The sequence below is a fragment of the Sorex fumeus genome, unplaced genomic scaffold (genome assembly GCF_029834395.1).
Source record: "Sorex fumeus unplaced genomic scaffold, SorFum_2.1 ptg000063l, whole genome shotgun sequence".
In the NCBI taxonomy this organism is placed as follows: Eukaryota; Metazoa; Chordata; class Mammalia; order Eulipotyphla; family Soricidae; genus Sorex; species Sorex fumeus.
Window position 1 is genome coordinate 51,353,659 of NW_026606120.1, and position 23,525 is coordinate 51,377,183.

Genomic DNA, 23,525 nt, shown 5'->3' on the forward strand with positions numbered 1-23,525 from the left:
TATGATATCAATATGATTAAAGGCACTGTCCTCCCGTTGTTCATCGATTTGCTCGAGCAGGCACCAGTAACATTTTACAACAAATTGTGAGAATTGTTGTTACTGTGTTTGGCATATTGAATACGTTACAGATAGCTTGCCAGGCTTTGCCGTGTGGGCAAGATACTCTCGGTAGCTTGCCAGGCTTTCCGGGAGGGGTGGAGGAATCGAAACTGGGTTGGCCACATTCAAGGCAAACGCCTTAACCGCTGTGCTTTCGCTTCAACCCATGATTAAAGGATAAAAAATTAAGGAAAATTCACTGTGCTCAGTTATTCTATGTGTAGGAAAACTCTAGGAGACTGTGTGTGTGTGTGTGTGTGTGTGTGTGTGTGTGTATTCTCAGTAGTTTGGGTGGAGGGCATACTCTTAAAGCAGTATGCTCTGGGATACTCCTGAGTTTGAACTCGAATCACTCCTGGAAGTGCTCAGGGGGCCACAAGGGATGCTGGGAATTAAACCTGGGTCAGCCACGTGTAAGGCAAGTACCTTACCTGCTGTACTATCCCTCTGGCCCCTTGTAATCCAATATTATTTTTTGTAATTTTTTACTATTAAAAATGTGAGCAACTTATTCTAAGGAATAAAAGGTATTTTAATGATCATACTGAAGCTTGATGGTTTGGATGCCTCAGATTGCAGCTAACAACAGATCTGTGCTTGCAGAATTTGAACTTTTGTAGAATCAAAACAGTGTTAATGATTTTTGTTCTCCCTACAGCTAGAGTTGGGAAGACGTCATTGATTATGTCTCTGGTCAGTGAAGAATTCCCAGAAGAGGTAATCATTTTTATTTCTTTCCTATATTTTAAAAAAAAAGAAAGTATCAAAATCAGGTTAACATGCAGAAGTGCTGCCCTGTTTGCAAGTGTTTCTTTCTGAGAGTTGAATTTGTGGGGGTCAGTGAGGGGGATTTCCAGACAGTCCTGTGGTGTTTGGGGGCTTGCTTTGCCAGGTATTGAATTTGGGGCCTCTGTGTGCCAGACATGTGCTCCAGCCCATTGAGCTTTCTCCCCTGTTTTGATAGTTGTAACTTTTAAAGAGGCTCACATTAGTTTATAGAAGCCATTCCTGTATGCTAATGTAGGAGTCACTGATGGTGTCAAACTGTTGTTCATCGATTTGCTCGAGCGGGCCCAGTAACGTCTCCATTGTGACAATTGTTACTGTGTTTGGCATATCAAATACGTCATGGGTAGCTTGCCAGGCTTTGCTGTGCAGGTGAGATACTCTCGGTAGCTTGCCGTGCTCTCCGAGAGGGACGGAGGAATCGAAATCGGGTTGGCCATGTTGGCCGCTTGCAAGGCAAACACATTACCCGCTGTGTTATCGCTCCAGTGACTTAAAACTGAGCTAGCTTCACCTGACTCCTTTGCTGCATAGACCTTGGCTACATCACTGAGCTGAAAGGAGTATTAGAGACTACCTTAGCTACCATCCATCCTTTCCTTCCTTCCTTCCTTCCTTCCTTCCTTCCTTCCTTCCTTCCTTCCTTCCTTCCTTCCCTCCCTCCCTCCCTCCCTCCTTCCCTCCTTCCTTCCTTCCTTTCTTCCTTCCCTTCCCTCTTTCTTTCTCTCTTCCTTCCTTCTCTCTCTCTTTCTCTCTTTCTGTCTTTCTGTCTTTCTTTCTCTCTTTTTCCTTTCTTTCTTTTCTTTCTCTTTTTTTTTAAATGTAGGAATACTGCTATTTATTCAGCCACTGATTAGCTGATTGAATTGGGCATGAACTCCACCTTACTTTTTTTTTTCCAGATTTATTTATTTATTTATTGTCTTATATTTGTTTATTGAATCACTGTGGGAAAAGTTACTAAGCTTTCAGGTTTAAGTCTCAGTCATACAATGATCAGACACCTTTCCCTTCACCAGTACTCATTTTTCCCCACCAAGAACCCCAATATGCCCCCCCACCCCTCTCAATGCCTGTGAGGCAGATGATTTCCACTTAACTCTTCTCTACATTGATTACATTCATTATTTCAACAAAAGATGCACCATTATTGTTTAGAATTTCCCCCCCAACAATCCGAATTGCTGAAAAGCCATTGTGAAATACTTTGTTTTCAATAGCTGGTTATGAGAATTATATAATGTTGCGTGGCTGCTATTGCAGCCACGCAATTTTGGATTTCTACAAAGAGCCAGATAATTGCAAGATTGGTTTCTGTGCATCTGGTGTTATGGCTGTGCCAGAGAGCTGCTCATGGGGGGCAACTCAGGACCTCGGTAGGGCGTGAAGGACGAGCCGGAGCCGCCCCCCTTCCCAAGAGACTGCAGTTGCCCAGTCACCGCCCGCTCATATCTGGCTTTCCTATAAGCTCTGAGGCTGCGGCCACCTTGCTGTGGGGGGGCGGGTGGCGGGGAGAAAAGGCGGAAGGGAGCAACACCCTAACACCCTTACACATGGTCCATTCACTTTTCTGCCGCAAGCTGCTGGGCTCTGGATTAAGTCCTTTTGCCTCTGGAGCCATGGCCTTGCATGCGGTCCAGGTGCATTTCTGCCAAAAGCCACTGGGTTTTGAGATTTGTTTCTGAGTCTCTGGGATCATGGCCATTAATCAGCTTGATCAGGAGCCAGAGAGGCCATTCGTGGGCGATGACTTGGGGTCTTGTTGGGATGGGGAGGAAAGGGTTGGTTTCATCCCCATCTGGTGAGGCCCCGTGTGTCTCGTCACTGCAGGCCCAAACCTGACTGTCCAGTGGCCTCTGGAGGATGACGGTCACCAGGCCGCCAAGGGGAACAGGCCAAGGCACGAAACCTATTCCCACCTGCAGTGGCCCAGCCCCAGTAACCTACTGCAGGAACAGGATGCATTTCTGCCAAAAGCCTTTGGGTTCCGAGATTCGTTTCTGAGTCTCTGGGATCATGGCTGTTAAGCAGTTTGATCAGGAACCAGAGAGGCCATGCCTCCGATAATATAGCTGAGCTGGAGGTGGTCTGTGGGTGTGTCTCCCACATACCTAACTTTTGGCCGTTTACTTTCTTGGTAAACTTTGCCCAAGTTTTTGGGGTCTGGCCAAAGGCACAGCAGCAATTTTGGGGTATCTGAAAGCCTGACGATGCCATGAGGCTGCTGATGCACTTGCCTCACAGGTACAGATTGACCAGCTGGCGACACCATTCTTTCTTTCTTTCTTTCTTTCTTTCTTTCTTTCTTTCTTTCTTTCTTTCTTTGATTTTTGGACCACATCTGGCAGTGTTCAGGGGTTACTCTTGGCTCTGTACTCAGGGATCACTCCTGGTGGGCTTCAGGGACCATATGGGATGCTGGGGATCAAACCCTGGTCATCTACATGCTAGTCAAGCATCCTACCTGCAAGGGCCCTCCCGGAGTACTATCACTCTGGCCCCTAATTCAGTCTTTTCAACATTTTTCTCACCATGGTCCCATTCTGACCTTATTTCTTTCCTATGAACATTTCTTCCTATCAGTTGACCCCCTAGTCTTGTGGTTTGGCATTCATATTAATATGATTTTCACCTGTGACTTAGAAGATCCTGTGGGACCACAGGGGACCATTTGGCCTGGGGTTGAGAAGTGCTGAGCTAAGCTGGTAGTTCTTTCTTAAAAATAGAATGTTACTCAGAAGTTAAACAGATGAGTATTCCTCCAGATGAAGTGAGAATAGTCTGGGTCCCCGCCTGCCTTTTCCCTGACACTCCCCAGTCTTCTTTACACACACACACACACACACACACACTTGAAAGCCTTCAATAGTATTCTCTACTTTCATCACTTTACAAATGATAAAGATAATTCATTTTGCCCTTGCCTGCATCAAAGGATTGTTATGAATCCCAGATAAGAAAAATGGAAACACAGTAGCGTGCTTCCAGAATCAAGGTGGTTTTGTACTTACTGCTGGTATATTTATGTGGGGAGTTACAGTGTGAGGGACTGCTGGTTAAAGCTTCTCAAATTTGACTATTGTTATGGGGTATGGGTCAGTACATATGCAATGAAATAATACCTTTCCTTTGTAGGGATTATTAGTGCCACTTTTTGTGCGTAACTTTTCTTTACTCTCGTTTGGATAGGAATATCTTTATAATTTTTTAGGGCTGGAGCAATGGCACAGCAGTAGGGTGTTTGCCTTGCACGCAGCCAACATGGCCGACCCAAGTTCGATTCCTTGGCCCCTCTCGGAGAGCCTGGCAAGCTACCGAGAGTATCTCGCCTGCATGGCAGAGCCTGGCAAGCTCCCCGTGACGTATTCGATATGCCAGACACAGTAACAACAAAGTCTCCAATGGAGACGTTACTGGGCCCGCTCAAGCAAATTGATGAACAACGGGAAGACAGAGACAGTGGTCTTTATAATTTCATTATTCAAGCAGGAAATTGATCTGTTGTGTGGTATAGTTCTCTGCAGTTGCAATTGCCATATGACTATTCATTGTTTTGCTCCTCCTCCTTAAATGATTAAATAAGTATTTAATATATAAAATGAAGTGTGATTTGTGAAATCAGTAACATTTTTTACAATTACTCAGGGTCCAATTCCTGTGTTGTCTTGGTTTAGAATTCTATTAGCATTGTCTTCCCAGGTGTGGGTAGGAGCATTCAGTTAATTAAGAAACCATACAGGGCTTGGAGAGTGCGTGCAAGGCATGCCTGGCACAGGGAGCCTGAGCACTGTGTGGTCTGGCCCCTGAGCACTGCTGGGAGTGACTGACCTCCTATCCCCCTCGTGATTCCCCTCCCCCAGCACAGAGCTGGGAATAGTTCCTGAGCACATTTGGATGTATCGAAACAAGCAAGCAGACAACCACCACAGGGTTGGGGTTGTGCTCTACCCAAGGGGCAGAGGTCACATACAAGGCTCCAGGCTCAGTCCCCAGCACCATATCCTCTTTCCACTCCGAAAAGTCATAGTCTTTCTGAAAAATGAAATCATTTATTCACAAGGCTTATGTGGCCAGTCAGCTTTTAGAAGGAATGGGTTTTGATAATTTATTGTTTTACTTGAGGATTGCTTTATTTATTTATTTTTTTGCTTTTTGGGTCACACCCGGCGATACACAGGGCTTACTCCTGGCTCTTCACTCAGGAATTGCTCCTGGTGGTGCTGGTGGCCATTTGGGATGCTGGGGATCGAACCTGGGTCGGCTGCGTGCAAGGCAAACACCCTACCCGCTGTGCTATCGCTCCGGCCCTGAGGATTGCTTTAGAATGAAGTAACTCATTTGTCGAGTACCTTAAGCCTTCAACAAAATAGAGTGGGAAGAGCAAATTTCCTTTTGTTTTCTGGGTGTTGGACTATACTCAGTGGTGGTAAAAGTTTACCCCTGTCTCTGCACTCAAGGATCACTCCTGGCCGGCCTTGGGGACCATGTAAGTTGCCAGGGATCAAACTGGATCGGCTGTGGACAAGCACCTGCTGTTCCATCTCTCCTGCTAAGGAATACAGCAATTTTTCAAAATCTTCTGTTTGAAACACTAAATGAAATTTTGTTTTAGGTTGAGTCATGATTGAAGTTTCTTTAATATATCCTATGCCCACGCAGATGAAAATGCACAGTTTTAAAGGTGTTTTATCATATAGTTGTAATAAATATCTGGGAAGGCACAAAAATCAGCTTTTAGAGGTATAATACCAGTAAGAATAGGTAAGGGTGAAAGGACTCACATAGATCAATTTTATGACCTGTTAAGTTTGATAGATGTTAACTTAGTTTTTTTCTTTTCTCTTTGTTTGCGACAAAAGGTTCCTCCCCGAGCGGAAGAAATCACCATTCCAGCTGATGTCACCCCTGAGAGAGTTCCAACTCACATCGTCGATTACTCTGGTAACGAATGTCCTCTTCTCTGGGCAGCTTAGGGTTCATTTAATTTGCCACAAAAGAACTTAGTGAGCTTTAAAAAGTGTTCAGGGGTCCAGAGAGATAGGACAGGAGGTAAATGCTTGTTTGCATGCAGGTGACTCAGGTTCAGTCTCCAACTCCACCTAAGATCCCAGATTGAATCCCTGACTCTGCATCAGTGCCCCTCTTAACTGCTGTATATTTTTCTGCCAACTCCTTTTGAATACTCCTCTAAAATTTCCATATTAGGGGCTTGGAGGGATAGCACAGCAGGTAGGGAGTTTGCCTTGCACGCGGCTGACCCAGGTTCGATTCCCAGCATCCCATAGGGTCCCCCGAGCACTGCCAGGAGTAATTCCTGAGTGCATGAGCCAGGAGTAACCCCTGTGCATTCTTGGGTGTGACCCAAAAAGCAAAAAAAAAAAAAAAATCCATCTTAGAGAGTTCTCTGTTCCTACTTTACTCAGTTGTGTTCCATAATGAAAAGGAGGAAGGAATACTAAATGCAAGTTGGGTCATAGATATAATACTGAAGATGAGGCACTTACCTTGCATGTGACCATTTCAGCCAGCCCTGGCTCATTCCCTGGAACTACAGATGATTCCCCAAACATTAGAGTGTATGTATATGCCTGAGGGCCACCACATCCCACCCCACCCCTGTCTCACCCTGCTTCCACCCCCACCCCAAATACTGCCAGTGATGCCTAGATAATCTCAGGGCCTGAGCAGCACTGCATCCTTGTACCCTGCATTAAACCACTGACCCAATTGGTCAGGAATCACTGCAGGTCTGGAGATGCTTATCTTAGATAAGCTCAGTGGTGCTCACGGCTTACTTCAGGGATCTCTCCTGGCAGGTTTTAGGGAATTATATAGGATGCAGTTTTCTGCAAACTGAGATCCGCTGCATACAAGGCAAGCCCCTTACCCGCTGTACTAGCTCTCTGGTCCCTGGAAAGGAATTTTTTTTTCTTTTAGGCATTAAATGTTTCTACACCAATCCCATCGCCTGTGTGAAAAGGGACTTTTGGCTCCTTATCATGTTCTCGTTCTGCTTCTGGGCCCAAGTTTCTGTTTCTCCGCTCTAGATCATAAGCTTACCCAGATTCTGAACCTGATCTTACATGTGTGTATAGCCTCTTTGTCCAGGCTTCTGACTTTTCAACACCCGATCTTCTAACTAAGGAGTTTGTTTTGTCCCTTTTCTCTGACCCTTTTAAAACTCTAGAATAGATGCCAACTTAGATCTATTACAAGATGCTGTCTGCTCTCCAGGCCTTGGTTCTTCTCATGTAGACATGTCTCAGCGTGGGGCTGGCTCCCTTCCTGTTGTCGCACACTTGCTTTCTCTGTGCTCTGGTCTCTGTCTCCTGATGTGGCAGTGTACTGGGGACAGGACATGAGGAGTGAGGGATGTTTTTAGGGATATTTTCAGGGGCGTCACGTGGAATTTTGCTTGGCCATTTTGATGAACTATTTTGAATAAACTTTTTTTTTGACTTTGTCATTTGTAGAAGCAGAACAAAGTGATGAGCAGCTTCATCAAGAAATATCACAGGTGAGTTTTTTAGAAAGTCGTTTTTTGGTTTTGGTGCAAAAACATTGGTGAGTCAGACTCTGCCTTTTTGTGTTCTCTTACTGTAACCATTCCAGCGTATGGCTCAATAACTGAGTGCTCGCCTTACGTGCGTTAGACCTTGGGTTCAGTGCCCAGCACTGATAAAGAAGAGCTTGACTGGGGATGTGGCTCAGCAGCAGAACAGAACACAGGCCTTGCATGTTGCGTGCCTGAGGCCTGGGTTTGAATTCTGGCCGCACCACCTCCCCCTCCCCACCCCATCCGCACACAAATAAGATCAATTGTGTGGTTCCTAACTTCATATATTTTTCCTCTGACCAAATATGTTACAACTGCTTCTGTTTACATCTTATTATTTAAAAATATTAATTAGCTCATTTTTCTTACAGGCAAATGTCATCTGCATAGTTTATGCTGTTAATAACAAACATTCGATTGATAAGGTATGAATTTGTAACTTTTCTCATTATATTTAGTAACATTTCAATGGGCACACTTTAATGATTGACCCTCAGTTTAGAATTCTATGAGTCCATGGATAGTAATTTTTAAAGATCTTTATCACAGTTTAATTCTTATTAACTATGATTTTAGGTAACAAGTCGATGGATTCCTCTCATAAATGAAAGGACAGACAAAGACAGCAGGTATTCTTTTTTCTCCCAGACTTTGTACCTTTAGTACTTGGAAATGTTTATTGAAAATCTGTAAACCCTTCATTCACTTAGATCCACCAATGAACATTTTGCCACATTTGCTTTAAAGGTAGGTCCATCTTAGTTTATACATACACATCTTTTTGGGGGAGGAATGATTTAAGACTGCTTATATGTTGGGGAGCAAAGCCGAAAATAGAGCTTTGATACTGTATTGATTCACAATTTCAAACATGAAGTGTCAACTCATAGCCAGTTTGATTTCTTAAAACTTCCACTAAGGTAATTTTGAAGGGCAGGGAGGTAGTACAGCAGATAAGGCACTTGACCTGGGTTTGGTCCTCAGCGCGACACCGCCCCCCAAATAACTTTGAGAAATTTATGTCATACTGTAAATATTTCTGTATCTCTAAAAGATAACGAGTGACTGTATTTTCAAATGTTATTTAGAGGTGAAGGAGATTGATCAAAGGGGTGGAGCGCTTGCGTTGCTTTTGGGAGTTACTGGGTTCCATTTCCAGCACCACAGGGTCCCCTAAGTACCACCAAGAGTGGCTCAAAAACATGTCATCAGGGGTTGGGTAGCTAGCACAGGGAGAGGGTGCTTGCTTTACATGAGTCCAGCTGGGGTTTGATCTTGGCACCCCGTGTGGTCCTCCAAGTCATAAGTCCTAAGCATTGCTGGGTGTGGCTCCAAACCTCCCATCCCCAAAGGTCACTAAATTGTGTCTTCCCCCAAGTTATAACTCGGAATGGCTTCCCACTTTACACTTAGAGCAGATGTTTTGTACCTCAGCTCTGAGTTGTTACGTGTCTGACCTGTGTTCCTCTCTTGATTTTCAAACTCCCCCTCTCTGCTCAGTACTCTCTAGCAGCTCAGACATTTTTCTATTCTTTGGATTTATGGAGACTTTTTTTCTGCCTGGGACTTTTGTACATTCTTTCCCTCCTTCTTTCCCATCTAACTCTTCCTTACTCTTCACATAGAGGGTCCCCATTGTCAGAGATTTTCCCTTGACTGAGTATTTCATTAGCCCCTCCCATATCTCATACCTTGTTTATTTCCTTCATAGCACGTGTGTGGTAGGAAATTTTCCCCCTTTGGGGGTGGGTGCCCTCCTGGTGAGTTTTTGCCTTTGGGGTTGTCTGGTTTAATGCCAGCACCCAAGAGTGTAGTTCTGCTCTGGCCTGCAGTGCCCGGGCCACTGCAGTGGTGCTCGGGGTTTCCCGGCCTGCACCCAGGAATGCTCGGGACCATGTGGTGCCAGGACTTCAAACTGGGTTCAGCTGCATGCAAGGCATGTATCTTAACCTTATACTATGTCTCTGGCCTGGGAATACCTTTTAAATTTGATTATTATACTTCGATTTTTAATGTTTTGGGGCTTTTGTGTTTTGTTTGATTTTTTTGGGCCACACAAGATGGTGCTCAGGGATCACTTCCTGGTGGGCTTGGCCATGGCAAGGCAAGCATCTTACCCCTCTGTACTATCTCTCCAGCCCCTGATGTTTTCTTTCTTTTGCCCCAATACTGGGCAGGGTGGAGGGAGGGTGCACATCTGGCTATGCTCTGGGAACTCCTGGCTCTGTGCTCAGGGATCAGTATAAGTTGGGCTTAGGGTCCATATGGGCTGCCAGAGATTGAACCTGAGTTGGTCATGTGCAAGGCAAACACCCTACCCGTTGTACTATCTGGCCCCAGGACTCTTTTTTGGGGGGGGGGGCTCACATTCGGCAGTGTACAGGGATTACTCCTGGCTCTACACTCAGGAATGACTCCTGGCAGTGCTTGGGACCATAAGGGATGCTGGGAATCTAATCCAGATCGCCCGCATGCAAGCAAATGCCCTATCTGCTGTTATTGCTCCAGCCCCAGACCCCTGATTCTTAATATCTGAATGGGCAGAGACTTTATCAGTGTTACGTTCTTAATTCCTAGAACAGTATCGGTTTACAGCAATACTCAGTGACTGTTGTTGAACATGAATGTGCTCTCTAGGAGGCTTGTGCTGACTAGATAGAGGGTCTGGGTCGGGAAGATTAAATAAAGTTTGTGAGTTCGAATGGGCTGTGATTTACATTAAATGTAAATCTAATAACATCTTTTGCCTTCCTTGTTACTCAATGTTCCCTACTCACTTCAGGCTGCCTTTGATATTGGTTGGGAACAAATCTGATCTGGTGGAATATAGTAGTATGGAGACCATCCTTCCCATTATGAACCAGTACACAGAGATAGAAACCTGTGTGGAGGTACGCCTGTTCTGTCATCTGACTCTGTACTTAATGTTGTTGAACTCTCAGTAAGTGACTGTTTAGAATAGGTGGGAAGGTGTGGGATTGCGTATGTGTCCTTCCGTTGGGGAAGTCATGTAAACTAAGTAGAACAGAACTTGGAGTTGATCTCTAAGCTCTCGAAACATAAGTATTGTGAGAGCCACAAAGAAAAATGCACTTTTTAGTTTCTTCAAATGATGTTTTTAATACTGTATGTTGCTATTTGAATAATTTTTAACTCTCATATATCATGGTATAAAGCTTTTGACTTTTTTTTTTTTCAGTGCTCCGCAAAAAACCTGAAGAACATATCAGAGCTATTTTATTATGCACAGAAAGCTGTGCTTCATCCTACAGTGCCCCTGTACTGCCCGGAGGAGAAGGAGGTAGGCACTCACCCTCACCCCACGCCCTTTGGGGCTATGTCAGTGGGGACTGGGATGTGTCACTAATTTTAGTATGATGGTCATTTGTATGAGAATTTACTAACACTGAAGAATTCTTTGTTGCTGTTGTTTGGGCCATGGACACCCAGTGCTCGGTCTGTTCCTGGCTCTGTTCTCCAGGGTTAATCCTGTTAGGGCTCAGGCAGTGCTGGGGATCAGACCTGGTCCTCCGGCACGCAAACCCTGCATCTGTCATTGATCTGCCTCTTGGCTCCCAGGTCTCTTCCTCTGTGTTTGTACAGGATTGCTTTTGTGCTCCGGAGGCAAAGTGCTCTCCTGTGGCACCTGTCTTTTTTTACTGCTGTACACTGCGACTTGCATGAATGTTTGTTTTACTTGTATTTTGTTTTTTGTTTGGGCACCTCATCTGACAGTGCTCAGGTGTTCACTCCCCGGCAGTGCTGGAGGTGGATCCAGGCCTCCCATGTGCTTTGCACCTGCACAACTCCTTTGTTCTAGGTCTGACCCCTAATACAGTTACTCAAACTCATTGACAGCATCTCAGATATCATGTTTATCATGTAATAGGATATTTTAATTTTGTTTTTCTTTTAATTTTGGGACACACCCGGCAATGCCTAGGTATTAATCCTTACTCCTGGCAGTGTTCGGGGGGACCACATGGGGTGCAGGGATCAACTCGGGGTTGGCCATATGCAGGGCCTTAAACTGCCATATTACCTGGCCCCTGGTTTTGGTTTTGGGATTTTTTTTGTTTTGTTCTGTTCTGTTTTTTGGGTCCATAACCAGTGATGCTCTGTGATTACTCCTGGCTCTGCTGAGAGATCGATCACTCCTCATGGTGCTTGGGGGACCATTTGCCAGGGATCGAACCCAGGTCCTCTGCATGCAAGGCAAGCACCCTACCTGCTGTGCTATATCTCCTGCCCCTAATTTTTTTGTTTTGGGACTATACCTGGCAATGCTCAGGGCTTACTCCTGCACTCAGAAGTTCCTCCTAGTGGTGATTGGGGGACCATATGGAATTCAGGGATTGAATCCAGATCAGCAGCCTGCATGGGTACCCACTGTACTATATCGCTCCAGCTACCTTTTTTATTACAAGTACACAACCAAACAGGAAAAGAAGCAGATTTTTATATAATTTTTTTTGTTTGCTTTGCACTGTTAGAATCAAAGCTAGGGCCTCACACATGCAAGGCAAACACTGTGCCACTGGGCCATATCCCTGGCCCAAAATTAGATTTTTTTGAGGGGGGGGAAATGATGAGGGGGCTATATATCTGAATGTGCTTAGGGCTTACTTTAGACTCTGTGCTCAGGGATCATTTCTACCTGTGCTCAGAGAACTTTATATGGTACCAGGCATCAAATCTGAGTCAGCCACCTGCAAAGCAAGCACCTACTCGCTGTACTATCTGTAACCCAAAAGCGCATTTTCATAGTTTTAGTTGGCAAAGCAGGTAGATTTTCTCAGCTCATACTATAGTTCTAGTATCAGATTTTTATACCTCACTGCAGGTGAAAAGCACAGTTCCGTATTCTATAATGAATTTGACTGCTGTTCAGGAATTTCCACCTACAGTTCAATTGGAAGTTAATAATTTTCAGTGCAATGATATACTGAGTCCAAATATCAAAAAGAGATTTTAAGTATTTTCTAAGAACTGAATGTGCTCAATTAAAATCATATGTATATGATTTATCAGTATTGACAGTGTATATATAACATATATGTATATATGCCAAATGACTTTTTCAAGCATGAAATATAAAATACGTAAAATCTCATTTTAGATAAATATTTGCAGTAATTTTCACAATAAAGAACCCTGATTTTACCTTCTTTAAGAATACTTTGAACCCCTATTTTATTTATTTTTGTTTTTTTGGGTCACAACCAGTGATCCTCAGCGAGCCTCTTGGCTCTGCACTCTGAAATTACTCCTGGCTGTTCTTGGGGGACCATCAGGGATGCTGGGGATTGAACCTGGTCGGTCGTGTGCAAGACAAACGCCCTGCCTGCTGTGCTATCACTCCGGCCCCCATTAAATACTTATTAAGCAAAATATTCTTCTTCCAAAAATTATATTCTCCTTCCAAAAATTATATTCTCCTTAGTGGACCTGTGTAGAAAATTCGTACAGAATTATGTTTTTAAATTCATTAGTTAAAACTTTTTGGAAATTTGGTTCTCAGTTGCTCTATAAATATCTACATGATACCCCTCATTTTGTCACTTGGCCCTCAGAGCCCAGTATATTTGCTGCATGACCCTTACTAGTAGTGCCGAGTGTGAATAATCAGTCTGAGTTGTCTCTTTATGTGACCCTTTCTTGTTCTTCCTTAATCCTGGCTTACCATTCTTTAATTGAATTGCTGCTTTCCAACTTGCTGTTCATTCAGTATGTCCTCGTTTGCCTCACAGTAGTTACTAAGAGTATTTGTTCAAAGCACGGCTCCATTTTGATTCAGCCAGGGGTTGTATCTTATCAAGAGAATTTGGATAACAGTCTCTAGCTCTGAGTTCCAGCCTGGTGAACACCAAATCCTCTGTTAGTTTACAGTTAATTCTTTTTTCTTAGGCCTATTATTAGTTCTGCTGATCTGGTAATCACTCCCCACCCACCTCTGGTCTCTAATCCTGTAAGATGAAAACATCCGCCACCACCTGTCATTTGTTCCTTAAATGAACCTGCCAGGGGTAAAAAAAAAAAAAATCTTGAATTTTTAGATACTATACCTTGCATTACAAAAGTTCATGCTTTCGGGGTAAGCCTGTAGCAGAATCTTCTGGAAAACTAGATACGCTTTCTGTACATATTTGAGTTGAATTCAGAAAAAAAAATTATGCTACAATCTAAAGTCTTCGGAGATGAGGTGAAGACAGACTCGAGTAACAGAAGGGTAGTGAGGTGCAGAAAGGTTGTACATCCAGGCCATAAACCTTAGCACTATTATGACCGGGTTACCTAAACTATAGTGATAATACAAAATGAAAACAAGGGCCAATCTAAAGTGTGGTCATGACCATCTGTTGTCCGGAGTCCTCTGCTCACCTCACCATCTGTACTAGTTGTGCTTGTGGAATAATAAAGTTCAGGTGACTCATTTGCCATCTGAATTTGATAACTAAAAGCCAAAATCAAAAAAATCAACCTTTTTTACAGAGGCCGGAGAAATAGTTCAGGAGGTAGGGCTTTTGCTTGGCATACAGATGCTTCAGCTACAACCCTGATTTGATTCCTGGCACCACACCACTTATGGTCCCCCAAGCATCTCCAAGGGTCACCCTTGATCACTGTGAGGTTTGGCCCAACTTCCATCTCCCACCATCCCGAAGGCTTACGTATACAAGGAAATAACTTGTGGCTTGTTTTTTTAACGTTGATTGTATTTGCGTTGCGTATCTGATCGTGAAAACAATTATTCTGAATGCTATGAAAGTGTTCATTAAAACCATTGTTTTTCTTAATGTTCTGTAGATGAAGCCAGCTTGTATAAAAGCCCTTACTCGTATATTTAAAATATCGGATCAGGATAATGATGGTACTCTCAATGATGCTGAACTCAACTTTTTCCAGGTAGCCGACTTTTATTTCAGACTTCTGCTGTCTTGGCCTTTTTGTGTGTGAGAAAAGCTGTACAAATGTATTCATTTAGGTAGTAAGTTGGTAAATGTGTGTCTTTTTTCATGTCAAACTATCTTTTACATCAGTCTTTTCAGTCTTTACTTAGGGTATAAAACTTATGCATAGGAAATGAGAGAATTCTTTGATGTTATTTCTTGTCTACTACACTGGGGTCTATTAAGATATTAAGGAAAGCTTAGTCTGAACTCTGAGTTATTGTCCTTTCTTATTTTGTTTACCATAGCTATACAAAGAGCTCTGTTTTAGAAAAATTGTGGGGGAGGTGGGAAAAGTTTATTTCTAAGTATAGCATGTTTTACTTTAACACAGCGGTAGGAGAATAGAATATCCTAACTTTAAAAAATTTTTTTTAATGCTTTAATAACTGCTTTTAAATTTTTTTAAATTTTACTTTGTTTTTTTTTTTTTTTTTGGAGGGGGGTTGCATTCCTGGCAATATTCAGGGGTTACTCCTGCCTCTGCACTCAGATCTATCACTCCTGGCAGTGCTCTGGGATACCATATAGGATGCCAGGGATTGAACCCATATTGGTCTTGTACAAGGCAGGCGCCCTACCTATTCTATTATTGCTCTGACCCCTAATAGTGCTTTTTAGATAAATGTTTTATTTGTGGGTTTAGTGCTGCTTTTAAAATATGTTTTGTTTGTCTATCTATTTTCTTTTGTTAGAGAATTTGTTTCAACACTCCATTAGCTCCTCAAGGTCTGGAAGATGTCAAGAATGTAGTTCGAAAACATATAAGCGATGGCGTGGCTGACAGCGGGTTGACACTGAAAGGTGGGCAAAGGGGGCTTCCTCCCTTTTGAACATTACGTTTTCAGATTTTGCAGGAGGTAACGGGCCTTGTTTCATTATTTGTACTTCAGGGAAATGTTAATGTATACAAATATGCCAGAAATCTAATTTGAAGAATTAAGAACTGAAAGAAACAGGTCTTTGGTGAGAATTATTATCCTTACTTTCAGCATGAATTAGAAATTGGTCAATTGATCGTACATAGAAGTTCATCTGAGGAAAAGAGATTCCTTAAACAAATTTATCTTTAAAGGCTTTCCCTTCATAAGCATCCTTTAAATAGAAATTATTTTTAGGGAAGATATTTTATCAACCCATCAGGTTTTAGCAAGTTCAAAACGTTCCCTGTGGAATAGATTATAGAGCCATAGTGATATAAGAAATGATATTGAGAACCAGGATTTTCTAATAGAAGTGCAGAAGACTTCTTTTGCTTTTTTTGGGGGGGGGTCACACCCAGCGATGCATAGGAATTACTCCTGGCTTTGCACTCAGGAATTACTCGGAGGACCACTATATGGGATGCTGGGAATCCACCATGTGCAAGGCTAATGCCCTACCTGCTATATTATCACTCCAGCCCCTTCTTTTGTTTTTTATAACTTTGTGAATGTCAGTGTAATCATTGGGATGTCTTTAGCCCTTTCATCCCACTAGTCTTGCTGACCTTGCATATAGGTGTTGACTGTTTTGTTGAGACACTAGTAAATTTTGTTTCCTTTTGAATTTTCAAATTGCAATTAGTATAGATCCATTCCTGAATGAAACTTCTGTCCTTGTATGTTATACATTTCTAGGTATGTTAGGCAAAAGAGACATTGTACTTTTTTCTTTCTTAATGTATTGAATCACTGTGGGAAAAGTTACAAAGCTTTCAGGTTTAAGTCTCCATCATGCAATGATCAAACACCTTTCCCTTCACCAGTACTCATTCTTCACCAACAAGAACCCCAATATACCCCACTCCCACCCCTCCCAATGCCTGTGAGGCAGATGATTTCCACTTAACTCTCTGTCTGCTTTGAATACATTCATTATTTCGACAAAAGATGCACCATTATTGTTTAGAGTTTACACCCAACAATCAGAATTGCTGAAAAGGCATTGTGAAATAATTTGTTTTCTACATGTACTTTTTAACAGTAGTTATATTTACTATTTATTTTATTTCAGGTTTTCTTTTTTTACACACACTTTTTATCCAGAGAGGGAGACATGAAACCACGTGGACTGTGCTCCGACGATTTGGTTATGATGATGATCTGGACTTGACACCTGAATATTTATTCCCCTTGTATGTACATTTGAATTTCTGATTGATTTTACTTGTCAGGTACTATTCATTTTTATTTGGCACATAGGTTAGGTAGGTAGTCTTTGAGTTACTCAGTCTGGTGTATAGATGTGTACAGGGGTTTGCAGAAGTGTGTCTGGTCTTCAGCCCTGTTGGCTGGATGATTGCTGTGGAGTCTGTCCTGTGCATTAGGATGTTCAGCACATCATTAGAGGCAGCAACACCTCCTCCCCCAGTTGTGATAACTGAAGATGTCTCGAGAAAACGCCAAATGTTGAAGCAAAATCATCCCCAGTTGATTTATAACATGACTCAGACTTTTCCATGTTTCCTTGTGGGGAGTATAAGGACATTTTCAAATTTCTTTTTGCTGAGGAAGAAGAGACAAAATGCCTGATAAATTTGGAGCAAAAACTCATATACTTATTAGTATTTTTCTTTTTATCATTCCGTCTCTTTACTGAGGTTTGTTTTTTGTGGTATATTTTTTTTCCTTAAATTTTTATTAGTGAAACACCATGAGGTACAGTTGTAGACTTACAAATTTTTGTGCTTGGGTTTCAGTTATACAATGATCGAATACCCATCCCTCCACCAGTGCCTGTTCTCCACCACCTCTGATCCCAGTATCCCTCCCACCCCCCATTCCCCCATCCCACCCTACCTCTGTAGCAGGGCATTCCCTTTTTTTTTGTGGTATTTTTGTTGTTGTTGTTGTTGTTGTTGGAGGAGGAGGAGAGGAGTCACACCAGGCTTACTCCTAGCTCTGCACTCAGTAATTCCTCCTGGCGGTGCTCAGGGGACTATATGGGTGTTGGGAATCAGACCCAGGTCTGTCGTGTGCAAGGCAAATGCCCTCCCCACCGTACTATCACCTCAGCCCTGTTTCTCCCTTTCTAATTGATGCTTTATTAATCAAATCTCAGTCCTGGCAACTGTGTCTCCAGCAGTCCCGGCACCTTCTCAGCCCAGGCTAGCGACGTTCCCTCTTGACTCCCCACTACCCTCAGCTCACCCACACTGAGCATTTGTCCTGTTTTGTTGCCTTAGCGAGGTTATTTATTTGTGTGCTGTCTCCTGCTTGTTAGTGATTCGTTAGATACAGAGCGTCTCTGTCACTTTGGAATAAGCATTATGACAACTCTTCGAAGGAGAGCCTTATCATCTGGTGATTTCCTGGGAAAAGTCTAAATGACTCCAGAAAAAGTTATTTTGCAAGTAATACTGTCCCACAAAAAGACTTCATTGTAGTTTTATATTCCTATCTTAAAGTTTAATATTTGATTAATGATTTATTATTCTCAAAATTTTTAATCAACAGGCTAAAAATACCTCCTGATTGCACTACTGAATTAAATCATCATGCATATTTGTTTCTCCAAAGTACCTTTGACAAGCATGATTTGGTAAGCTTTTAGATGCAGTTTCCATGACAAATGGTGAAATGTTTTTCTGTGAGTGATTTAACTCGATTCCCTTCACTTTGGGCTGCTTATGTTATATATAGTCAAAAACTGCTCAAATTCTTTTTAAAAAGACTAGCAATAATTTTTTTTTTGGTGTTTTCTTTAAAAAAAAGTCCTAGTTTCTCTTAAGCTCTTGCATAGAATTTCTCATGTTTGAAGGAACTTTGGTCATGAAATGTGAAATTTCTTCGATTTCAGAAGCATAGATTTACTTGACTAGGTAGGTTGGGTTTGGGAATCTTTCTTTCAGATGTCTAATTTCTTGTCAACTCCCTTGTGTACTTGCAGGATAGAGACTGTGCTCTGTCCCCTGATGAGCTCAAAGATTTATTTAAAGTTTTCCCTTACATACCTTGGGGGCCAGATGTGAATAATACAGTTTGTACAAATGAAAAAGGCTGGATAACCTACCAGGGATTCCTTTCCCAGTGGACGTGAGTACGGAGTTCACCTTTTTCCTTTAGAGCTATGGCCGGCTTAGAATGATGGCACATCTTGCATTCATTACTTTGTAAGCATGGCAGAGTTTATGAAATGTTTCAGTCATAACTCTCTGTAAGCAGGAATTAAAATAATGCTATCTCTAAGATCGCTGTCACTGTCCTCCCATTGTTCATCGATTTGCTCGAGCAGGCCCAATAACGTCTCCATTGTGACAACTGTTACTGTGTTTGGCATATCAAATACGTCACGGTTAGCTTGCCAGGCTTTGCCGTGCGAGTGAGATACTCTTGGTAGCTTGCTGGGCTCTTTGCGAGGGGCGGAGGAATCGAACCTGGGTTGGCCAGGTCAGCCACGTGCAAGGCAAACGCCCTACCCACTGTGCTGTCGCTCCAACCCATCTCTAAGATGAACTTTTTATTTATTTATTTTTGGGGGGCCACACCTGGTGATGCTCAGGGACTGTTCCTGGCTCTGCACTCAGGAATTACTCCTGGTGATGCTCAGGGGACCATGTGGGATGCCGGGGATCAAACCCGAGTTGGCTGTGGGCAAGGCAGCAAGTGCCTTGCCCACTGTACTAGTTGTCTGGCCGCTCTTAAGATGAACTCAGGTATTCATAAATTTATTAAGCACTATTTGCTTTGGATTATATATGGGAGAACAACATAAAGTCAAGAATCAATTCCTTTTGTTTCCCCCTGGTGGTAGGGGTAGTGCCACACCCTGCTGTACTCAGGGCTTACTCCTGGTTCTATGCTCAAATAACACCTGGCAGTGTTTGGGGGCCTGTAGGTGGTGCTGGGTTTCAGATTTGTAAAGCCTTACCCACTGTATTGTCTTTCCAGCCCCAAACTGAACTAAATTCTAATACTTCTTTTGATGAAGGGAATTAGAAATTTCACTACAGTTGTGTAATTCTTATGATTGCAATATATAGGCAGAATATGTTTTTTTCTTGACTCTACAGACTTAATTTGCATTTGCGTTTTCATTGTTTCAGTGCTCCATTAGACTTAGCAAAGGTTTGTCCACAGCCTTGTTACAGCGTAATTGACAGTATATTGGTGGTGCTACGAAAATCCTATGGTTATATGTGATAAGAGGATGATTGGGGCCTGAGCCATAGTATAGCAGGTAGGGCACTTGCCCTCACACAGCTCACCTGAGTTCATCCCTTTGCATCTCATATCGTCCCCTGAGCACTGCCAAGACTAATTCCTCGGTGCTGAGCCAGGAGTAGTCTCTGAGCATCACTAGGTGTGCCCCCCACCCTCCCTTAAAAAAAAAAGGAGTTACTTGAGATTAGCTTTCTCAGCACTACTATCAGTTCAGTTTTCAGATCATAACTTAGGTGCTGAGGAGCTAGTACAGAGGGTAAAGCTCTTTTTTTTGCTTGCCACCACACATGGATCCACTGAGCACTGCCAAGCTCACTCCTGAGCACTGCCAAGCTCACTCCTGAGCACTGCCGAGTGTGGCCCAGAGGACTCTCCCCTCCTGCCCCCCAGAAAAGACAGACAAATTTAGGGCTGGAAAGAGGAGCCAACGTACATGGTTTTCTTATTATGTTTTTTAAAAAAAAAGCCTGCTTTTAACTGTTCCTCTGTGTGTTTTGTCCTCTTTAGGCAGGACGAGTAGGATTGGGAGCCCTATTTCCACCACCCCCCCCATACATTCTCCATTCTTGTTCTTGCCATTAGAATAGTGTTCCAGAACTCAGGAGAGAGTAGAGGAGTAGAGGAGATAAGACCCCCTGCCTTCCGTGTGGCTGTGGTGTTCATGACCTTCGTTTGAGCCATGTAAGGTCCCCTGAGCACTACCGCCATGTGACCCAACCTCCCCATCCCACCCCCATCCCCCGACAAACAGGGAGTGACAGGATAGGACTCGAGGGATAGTGCAGCAATTAAGGAGCTCGCCTTGCACGGCCCCAGATAGAAAGAGCCGTGATGAACACCTGGTGAAATTAAAGCAATCTGACAGAAACTCCATGGAGTTTGGTTGTGTAGTTCTGTGAACTGTTGAAATTTTCTTCTAGAAATGTTTCCTAAGGAACTTCTTTCCAATGTGCACTCTGTACTTTCCTAGGCTCACCACCTATTTAGATGTGCAGCGGTGCCTGGAGTATTTGGGCTATCTCGGTTACTCAATATTGACCGAGCAGGAGTCTCAAGCTTCAGCCATTACAGGTAACATCCGAATCATATTCAGCTCTGTGTTAGAAACTCTTTTTAAGTTTAGCTCATCTTCATTGGGCTTCCATGTTTAAACTCAATTCTCCTAAGACTTGGCAGTTTCTTTTTAGTTAACTGCTTGCTTTTCTTTTTTTTTTAATTTTATTTGTTTTTAATTAAATTTATTTATGGCTTTTTGGGTCATACCCGGCAATGCTCATGGGTTACTCCTGGCTCTGCACTCAGGAATTTCTCCTGGCAATCCTCGGACTACCACATGAGATGCTGGGGATCAACACGGGTCGACCGTGTGCAAGGCAAACACCCTACCTGCTGTGCTATGGCTCAGGCACCCTTTGTTTTTATTTTTACTGTGGGGGGTTTTGGGTCACACCTGGTGGTTCTCAGGGCTTACTCCTGACTCTGTGCTCAAAGATTACTCCTGGCAAGCTCAGGGGATTATATGGGGTACCAGGGATCAAGCCCAGGTAGGCCATTCACAGGCAAGCACCCTACCCAGAGTACTATCTCTCCGGCCTCAAGATATTTGATTTTATTAGATAGAGGTCTCGGAAATAGTGCAGCAGTTAGGACACAAGCCTAGTAAGCATCTGACTCGACATCACATTGCCCCAGAGGCATCACCAGGTGTAGTGCTGGAGGCTTCCCTGGGGCAGCCCTGGTTTCCTGGGCACTGCTGCAGGAGTCCATGCTCTGGACCTTGACTAAACTGCCTGACCCAGTGGCTGTGAACTGCCAGTGGGACCTCTGGGCCTCCTGAACACTGCTCGGAAGGACCCTCAGCTCCCCGGAATAACAATCAAGCTTTTATTTATTTGTTCAATTTTTGCCATACCTGGCAGTGCTCAGTTTTACTCCTGGCTCTGTGCTCAGGAATCACTCCTTTGCAGGCTTGGGGGACCATGTGGGATGCAGGGAATCAAACCTGGGTCAACAGCATGCAAGGCAAGTACTTTACCTGCTGTTCTATCTATCCAGCCCCAGGTTACTTCTTTTTTATCTCTCAAATTACCCACTGATAAAAATTGGAAAGGGCTGTGGGTAGTAAGAGTATTTCCTAACCTGAAAAATACTGCCTGTGGGGCTGGAGCAATAGTACACAGGCAGGTGTTTACCTTGGGCAGGGCAGACCCAGGTTTGATCCCCGGCATCCCATAAGGTCCCCCAAGTCTGCGAGCAGTGACCCCGATTGCAGAGCCAGTAGTAATCCTAAGCACTGACTAGTGTGGCCCCAAAACAAAAGGTTAACAAAAACCAGTACTGCCTGTTTGCACATGTTGAGTTAATTGTATAGCTCTCAACTTTGTAACCATTTCCACATTAAAAAATTTTTCACAGATCTTCTAATGTTGGCCAGGCATTCTTGTCAAGTATTGGGCATTCCTTAGTGGAAACCAATAGGGACTGGAGAGATAGTATAACTGGTAGGATGCTTGCCTTGCATGCAGCCAACCCTGGTTCAATCCCTGGCATCTCATATGGTCCCCCAGACATCACCAGGAGTTAATTCCTGAGTGCAGAGCCAAACTAACCCCTGAGTATTTCGGCATATGATCCCCTCTCCCACAGAAAAGAACACAAGTAGATATGTAAGTGACAAATTGGGAACTGATAACTGATCATTTTAAGAGTCTTAATAACCTGGAGCCCAAAGAGATAGTAGAGCAGGTAGGATGCTTGCTTTTGCATACACCTAACCCAGGTTCGATCCTGGGCATCCCATATTGTCCCCTGAGCACCACCAGGAGTAATTCCTGAGTGCAGACCCATGAGTAACCACTGAGCATTGCCAGCCAGGTGTGATCCAAAAACTTTAAAAAGTTTTTAAAGGCTAACAGCCTCATTTGCGTATGTGTTGTATGGGGGGGAGAGGGGCGGCGGGCAGGGGGGTGGGTAAATTGGTCATCAGCCAGTGCCTTTAAAGTACTCAACCAGTTTGGCGATATTGAATTCAGTACCAAAGAGCAGGACATCATCGCTTGCCCACATGAAATTCTTTCACTCAATATTGTGAATCTCTGTATCAGTAAATACTTTTATGTATCTTTAAGGCTAAGTAATGTATCACTTAAATAGGTATCACTATATCTATGTCCTGTAACTGTCCCATAGTTATTGTGTTTTTGTTTTTTTCTTTTATAATTTTTAGTTTTTGTTTTTCTGTTTGTTTTTGAGTTACACCTAGCGATACTCAGGGGTTACTCCTGGCTCTGCACTCAGGATTTACTCCTGGCAGTGCTGAGGGACTGTATTGGATGCTGGGATTGAACCCTGGTCAGCCACATTCAAGGCCTACCTGCTTTACTGTCGCTCTGGCCCCTATTATTTTTAGGGGTTTTTTGTTTGTTTTTTTTGTTTTTGCTATCTTATTTTAGGGCTCCAGTGAACTTTGTTGTTATTGAATCTCTAGGTACCTCTGTTTTTGTTTTTATTTGTTTTGTTTTGCTTTTTGGCTTTGGGGCCATACCTGACAGTGTTCGAGGGTTACTCCTGGCTCTGCATTCAGGAATCACTTCTTGCAGGACTTGGGGAGCCATATGGTGTGCCAGGAATCAAATCCAGATTGGACATGTACAGGGTACACTGTACACTGTACTATATCTGGCCCAAATTTAGTCATTTTCATTATGAAAATATGCTACTTATTTATTTTATGATGAAATAAATGATGGACTACTAGAAGTTCACTTTGTGGCAACCTTTTAAAAAAATGTATCTTTGGGCCAGAGCGATAGCATAGCAGATAGGGCGTTTGCCTTGCATGTGGCTGACCCGAGTTCAATTGTCAACATCTCTTTTGTTCCCCCTACACTGCCAGGAGTGATTCCTGAGTGCATGAGCCAGGAGTAACCCCTGTGCATCACTGGGTATGACACACGAAAAAAGGCATCTTTACCACTAAGACAGGCC

General features: G+C 43.2%; 1 protein-coding gene across 7 annotated transcripts in view; it reads left to right on the forward strand.

Moving 5' to 3' along the window:
* RHOT1 (ras homolog family member T1) overlaps window positions 1-23,525 on the forward strand; it is a 70,849-nt gene that overhangs the window by 20,481 nt on the left and 26,843 nt on the right. For 6 of the 7 annotated variants that reach the window (XM_056126934.1, XM_056126935.1, XM_056126936.1 and 3 more), the window contains exons 2-14: window positions 761-819; window positions 5,748-5,829; window positions 7,362-7,405; window positions 7,816-7,869; window positions 8,021-8,073; window positions 10,227-10,335; window positions 10,644-10,745; window positions 14,252-14,350; window positions 15,090-15,198; window positions 16,390-16,510; window positions 17,832-17,916; window positions 18,265-18,410; window positions 20,509-20,609. In XM_056126934.1, the coding sequence (XP_055982909.1) occupies window positions 761-819; window positions 5,748-5,829; window positions 7,362-7,405; window positions 7,816-7,869; window positions 8,021-8,073; window positions 10,227-10,335; window positions 10,644-10,745; window positions 14,252-14,350; window positions 15,090-15,198; window positions 16,390-16,510; window positions 17,832-17,916; window positions 18,265-18,410; window positions 20,509-20,609 (1,164 nt within the window). The remainder of the gene's footprint in view (window positions 1-760; window positions 820-5,747; window positions 5,830-7,361; window positions 7,406-7,815; window positions 7,870-8,020; window positions 8,074-10,226; window positions 10,336-10,643; window positions 10,746-14,251; window positions 14,351-15,089; window positions 15,199-16,389; window positions 16,511-17,831; window positions 17,917-18,264; window positions 18,411-20,508; window positions 20,610-23,525) is intronic. The other variant, XM_056126941.1, reaches the window with a different exon arrangement.